This window comes from Cydia amplana, chromosome 16 (assembly GCF_948474715.1).
Source record: "Cydia amplana chromosome 16, ilCydAmpl1.1, whole genome shotgun sequence".
NCBI classification, from domain to species: Eukaryota; Metazoa; Arthropoda; class Insecta; order Lepidoptera; family Tortricidae; genus Cydia; species Cydia amplana.
The window spans coordinates 1,930,478-1,937,316 of NC_086084.1; the positions used below are offsets into that span (position 1 = coordinate 1,930,478).

Consider the following 6,839-nt stretch of genomic DNA (forward strand, 5'->3'; position numbering starts at 1 on the left):
GCAGATTTTAGGGGGCGGCAATTTTGGGTCAAAAAAAAAAGTATTTTATTTGCTTTCCAGATAGGGTCGACCAGAAATAGGTATGCCGGTCCCCTATTTTTTTGTAAAATTTAAATAACAAGAACCCCGACCGAACGCCTTAGCTATATCCAGCATGACTGCCAATGCCGCACCTTGACACTCGGTGGCCAAAACCCAGCGGTACCCACCGATCGCCGATCAGATCAGGCAAATATAACGAGGTCGCATCGTCATTGAGTGACAAAAACGGCCCATATAAATCTGTATTCAGAATAGTGACGACAATATGCATTTTAATATGGCTATGGTGTGTTGTACTATAAAATTAAAGGCCTCTGATTGGAAAGTACTTTTTCACCTCAGCAGCTCGAACAAGGGTACTTTGCTACTTAAAAACAGTGAGCAAAATCGCATTTTGCTCACTGAGTGAGACAAAATGACATTCAAGTGACCTTAATATTCAAATGTCATTTCAACATGCGGGGTCTAATACAATTTCGAAATACTTGGATTCTATTATTTCTGTCCCTTTCACGTCTTTAGTAAAAAGAAAGAGACAAAAAAAAGTTCAAACTATATCCAACGGTATATTGACGGTTTATAATAGACCCCCGAAAAACGTCAGAACGCATCGTTCCAAAATACATACGAGTATGGATTCTCAATAATTAATTAATTAAAATAAAATTTAAGATTTCATAAAAACTGATAAAAACATTATATTTTACGTTATTTATTGTACGATTAAAATAATGAACTCAAAAAATACACAGAATATCACGTAAAATAAATAATTATAGTTTTAAGAATCTCTACTATAGTTTACAAATAGTAAGTATCCGCAATTCGGACCGTATCTTACAATGTTTTTTTTTTAAAGTTGTCGATTGAAGTGTCAATCAATTGGGAGAAAAACTAACTTTTTATCCCGCCAGGTGGCGCATTAGCGACTGTACCTCACTTTGACATAAGAACTGTCAAACCACATACATTTTTTGTAAGTTATTCTAAACTTGTACAATTTTCTCAAAAATGCCTCAATGTAGTGCGCCAAATTGTACAAACAGAGGAGCTCATTTATTTCCCAAGGACCCAACACGAAGAAAACGTTGGGAAACTGCTCTGCGTATTAAAAACTTTAGGGCAAGTGATTCAGCCCGCTTATGTGCAATGCATTTTAAGGAAGATGATTATTTTGGAAAAAGTAGATATACAGGTAAGTAAATTATTAATGAATAGGATAGAATATCTTTATTAGCACATAATGAAATGCAATTTAACTTAAATGCTAGTAAATTCGGCATAAATGTCTTGATTTCTAACATAAACTGTGTCGCTTAACTTCAAACTTAGGTAAATCCATTCTGCTGTAATGGTTATTTAAAAAATAATATAATAATCTGAAAGATAAACAACCTTAGAGCAGAATTAATTTACCTGAGTTTGAAATTAAGCAACACAACTGATATGAGGTGATGTGTCCTAGTTAATACATACCTGGCTCAGTATTAATACTATTTGTACTTTCTAAAGTTTATTTTTTAATTTTCAGACAATGAACCAGTTGCAAAGTTCTTAAAAAAAACTGCAGTACCAACCATATTCTGTTTTACTAAAATAAAACAAGTAACACCAGAAGCGCTTAAACGGCAGGAGCGTTATGAAAAAATAAGTCACAGAAAACTGTTTAAAGATGACAAACAGACAGAACCCGAAACGAGCACAGAAGCAAAAGAACTTGGAACAAGCACAGAAGCAATAGTGAGCCATATTAATCTAGGTGTAGGGCGAGAAGAAATATGTACTACCGAGGACATTAAAGTACCGGTTCAAAATACATACACAAGTCCGGAATATTTGTCAAAAAGCACTCAAGTAGATCATGAGCATGTATATGGTTCAATAAACAGGTACAAACTTGATGACAAATCTATACTTTTCTATACTGGCTTTGAAACATACAAGAAATTCCATTTTGTTTACTCCACACTGAGCCCGATGGCACCCAAGATTAGATACTTTGGCAGCAATGTAACTAGCTTATCTACTGAAGACCAATTTTTCCTCACTCTAATGAAACTACGGCAGAATAAATGTATATTTGAACTTAGCAGGTTTTTTAATATTAGTGAAACAACTGTGTCAAATATATTCATAACATGGATAAATTTTATTCATCAACTATGGAGTAGAATAAATATCTGGCCCAGTAAAGAATTGATCCAATACTACATGCCTCAACATTTTAAACAATATGATGAAAATGTTAGAGTTATATTAGATGGAACTGAAATAGCTGTTCAGAAACCAAAAAATCCAACTTCTCAGCAAGCTTCGTGGAGTAGTTATAAACATGCAAACACTCTTAAAGTGTTAGTAGGAGCAACACCAGGTGGATTGCTATCGTATTGTTCACAAGCATACGCTGGATCTATAAGTGACAGGCAGACAGTTGAACGAAGTGGTCTAGTGTCCAAGTGTGAAAGTGGTGACAGTGTACTAGCAGATAGAGGATTTACAGTACAAGACATGTTTGCAGACAAAAACATTACTGTAAAGATACCTACTTTTTTAAAAGGAAAATCACAGTTACCAGGTTTAACAATCATAAAAGATAGACAACTTGCAAGTAAACGTGTCCATATAGAAAGGATTATTGGATTGACAAAAACCTACAAAATATTAAAGTCTGAACTTGATCATAGTTATATTCCAATAGCAAGTAAAATATTTTTTGTATGCTTTATGTGTTGCAACTTTCGAGAATGTATAATGAAGAAAAATAAATAAAATAACATTACTTTTTAATGTTTTTTTATTAACAACAAATAATCCTTATACAAATATTTGTTCATTATAGCTGGTTCGAGGTCATGAACATAAAAGTTTATTAATCCTGAGAGCATCTCATTAATATAGGAATCATCCCGCTCTATAAATAAAACTTTCAAGTCCTTAAAAGTATATACAATAAAATTGCAATACTTTCTTGCACTGCAATAAAGCTGCCCTTGGATTTGAGCATAGTAAGGGTGTCTTTTTTTCAGGCACAAATCACCATTTACCTTTTCAAGGTATGGTACTGACACCTCATTTATTGTGCAATATCGTGCAGCATACGGGCACTTTACCTCCAGCACAGTCTCTTCTCCTATCAAGCCATCTGGTGAGGCGGCAAGAAATGGATATTCTTGAGATATAAACAAACCACAGTTTTGCACGTCTAACCCATATACAGATTCATATTTTTGAATAGCGAGCGGTTCCTGTATTTTTCCATGTGTGACCGCTCTTGTGTGCACTGGCTTAGGCGAGAGAATTTTGTCTATTATAGCCTTTTTTCCTATATGGGTGCTATGGCTCACTGTGTAAAACATGCTGGCTGTAATCCTGCAGGACCGCATTTTATGCCAATCCGGCGAAGCATCTTGTCTTCTTGTTTTTTGTTCCACCTCTTTGATTTGGTCAGTACTAATGTTTTTAAGAAATAAATCTTTTAGTATTTTTTCCTGCATAGTATCCTCAGTATATGAGTGATCCCATTCAATCCCATGAGGATTTGCCGGTTCGTATGTTTGTAGTAGAGGCATAGATGTCTCCCCATAACCTATGACTAAATTTCTGACATAGTCCTCATAGTTTTGCATGATGTCCTCCTCTTTCAGGGGTTCGTAATTACAAGTTTTTATTCTCTTACTTGGCAAACTTTGTGCAGCAATGGGTGATTTCTGGAAAACCTTTGTAGGTTTCTTAAAGGTCATCAGTTGTTGAGTGCAAACTTGATGTAATAATATATACTGTTTGTTTACTATATCGTGCGCACCTAACAACAATACAGCAACATGCTTGCAGCTAGCTTCTGTACCGCTCCCTGCAGCACACTCACAGTGGCACTCCTCTATTGAACCTTCTTGAGTGACTTTCACATCAACAACATATGTCAGGCTCTTCATGCTGGCTTTGCATTGTCCACGTAAATAGGTGTACGCACCATCGGACGTGTAACGAGCCGTCACAAGATGACGAGATTCGTATAACAGTTGTCCTTTTGGGTGAGTATTGAATCTGTAAAAAAATAGTGCAGACATTAGACATTTTATATACATTGTCAACAAGTAATAATCATCGACAGTGTGATGTACAGTCAAGAAACTAAATTATTAAGATACCTTTGAAAATATTCTTGTATTTCATGCTTGCTGATGTTGGGTATAGGCGAATCGGCGTTAATATCTCTGAAAGTATCAGACGGCGGGCACACATATGACCGGTCCTCCTGAACGTCCAGATTAGCACCAAAGTTTTGGTTACGATCGTAAGCCTCCAATCTAAAATAAAGATAACACTTGAGCATGGAAATTTTAAATAAACACTAAAAATATGAGACATAACCTCAAATATAATAAGTGATTACCTTTGTATCAAAATAGCCTTTTTTCCAGCCACTGTAGCATTTCTCCTTCGAAGCTCAGCTTGAAGCTCACGCACAGTCATTAAAGCGTACATTTTAAGTAAATAATCGCAAGGATTAAGCAAAAAATCGACACCACACACTTGACACGAAACGTAAACAAGGTATACTCGCTTGCAGCGCCATCTGTCTCGAGCTTTTAGTGTGCCTCCCAATTGATGGTCGTTGTTTCCATATATTACCTATTTAACTGAAATTTACTACGTTTTGTTTTTGTGTTTGATTGTGGTAATTCAACTTAATTGTTAGTATATCTTAAGAAAACATGAGTGAATAGAGGTAAGTGATGGTCCAACGCCAACAACGGTCCGCAACGTTAAGCATGCTAAAATGCTGAACTACTGTTTAATTTAAGTTTATTCTTGGTTGTAGTTTCCCTCTTTTATGGTATGTATTTTGTAATCTGTGTCTGAATTGTGTGTTGCCACTCGTTTAGTCTTAGTTTAGATGTAGATTAGTTTTAAGTCAGGTACCCACTGAAAATCAGCGTCATGGCTTGCCGTGGCATTATGCTGAGTGGGGATCCTGTTTAGCATCTAAGTTGTTTGTGTTACTTGTATTGTGTGTTACTTGTACCTGATGCTAAATAAATGTATTTCTTCTTCTTCTTCTTCTGATGAAGAAGGAATACATTTTTCGGGTTCTCTAATATGTTCTCACTGCTGAGGTGAAAAGTTTTGTGAACTACACGAGATCAAAGTTATTTACATCTCGTGCGCTTTTGAGTCCCTTACTACGCTCAAGATTCTAAATTAGATTCACTCGCTACGCTCGTGAATCTACTATAGAAACTTTCGCTTGCACGGGACTCAAAATAAGCACTCGAAGAAATATCAAACTTTGATCTCTTGTTGTACAAATAACTATAAAAAGCTATAAGCGAGGTGGATAGGGGCGGCAAATCTGCATAGCTTACGGGCGGCAAATGTCTAAATCCGGCACTGGCCTTGATAATAGAAGCGTTCTCAGACATTTGTGAGCGCCTTACCCGCTCTGACATATCTGATACAGTGGATTTCGGATATAATGCCTTGATCACACGTACCGAGTACAGTGGCGAGGGTCAGAGTGTATCAAAGAGGCCCAAGATTAGAAAATTTTTGACCAAAAGTGCAACATTGTTTGTTTGTGCAAAGCTGTTTGTTTCCCTAAACAAAAAGAAAATACATAGGAATTGTAAAAGACTTCCACTTTTTGTTGTGTGTTGTGCTGTTGTGTGACACCTTTTTTGGGCTGTCGAAAAAAAAACCTCCAAGATGCCTGAGTGGACGCTCGAAGCGGAGCGTTCGGCGGGGCGTGCGGCGTGGCGTCGGGCTCACAAGTAATTTGAGCAGCGTGCACTAAGGCCGCTCCTATACGCTTGCATTTGTTTAACATACACGCCGCACACCCCGCTCCGCTACACGCCCAACTCGAGCGTCCACTCAGGCTTTACACTAAGGCCAAGCCACACCGGATGCGTGTGCGTGACGTGCACGTACACGTAAGCGTCCCGCTGCGTTGTAGAATACGAAAACACATAAGAGAGGACACACCGCTTGCGTGACGTGTGCGTGACGTGCGCGTACGCGTGACTTGCACGCAACGCAGCTCCGACGAGACAAACCGGCTGCGTACTGCGTGCACGCGTCCACGCAGCGGAGCGGCAACGTCGCTTCGTTGCGTGCAGTGATGACGTTGTGTTTAACTGCGATCCCTATGAGAGGGCGAACCGAGCAGGTTCGGACACGCACAGCTCGGTGCTGCATAGGTGCTGTGCGTGTACACGCGCAGCTCGCTTGTATTTATTTACAACTCGGTCGGTGCGCGTGCTGGTTTTTAATATGGATTCAGTGATAAAAGAAAAACTAATTAAAATCTTTCGTCAATACGAATGTATATTTACAACATAGCACAAAGATTACAAAAAAATACGTCTTATATAAATAATTTGGCCTGTGGGAACAAATCGATGTTAGGTATTAACCAGGCATGTTATATGTGTAATAATTGCAATGGCGGCATTAGGTGAGCTGCTTCCATTTGCAACGGGAGTCACATGATGTAGGTACTGTCGCAGGAGTATTTTATTTTACTGCACGCATGACTGAGCTGCAGCGTGCACCTGCGTGGCGTGTGCAGCACACTGCGTGGCGTGCGCTGCGTGACGTGCGCGTCACCCGGTGTGACAGGGGTGCTGCGCACGTCACGCAGCGCACGCCACGCAGTGTGCTGCACACGCAGCCGGTGTGGCTCGGCCTAGGCGGGAGCTATGTCTTCTAACATAACCATATCCAAGTCAGCTCTGCCCCGGAAGGTCTTGCTCGCGTGCTCGCTGCCACTGGCTTCAAAAAATAAAATATAAAGT

The 6,839-nt window shown here is 38.9% G+C and overlaps 1 protein-coding gene across 1 annotated transcript; it reads left to right on the forward strand.

Annotated features, from left to right (window-relative positions):
• Window positions 1-1,053: 1,053 nt before the first annotated feature.
• On the forward strand, window positions 1,054-2,811 carry LOC134655286 (uncharacterized). The gene is made up of 2 exons (XM_063510737.1): window positions 1,054-1,237; window positions 1,574-2,811. Exons 1-2 carry the CDS (start codon window positions 1,054-1,056, stop codon window positions 2,809-2,811), a joined length of 1,422 nt encoding a protein of 473 aa, XP_063366807.1.
• The last annotated feature ends 4,028 nt before the right edge of the window (window positions 2,812-6,839 follow it).

Coding starts and splice junctions, on each gene's coding strand:
- LOC134655286 (XM_063510737.1), top strand. CDS start 1,054: ATGCCTCAATGTAGTGCGCCAAATTGTACAAACAGAGGAGCTCATTTA. Junction 1,238..1,573: donor TGGAAAAAGTAGATATACAG/GTAAGTAAATTA, acceptor TTTAATTTTCAG/ACAATGAACCAGTTGCAAAG.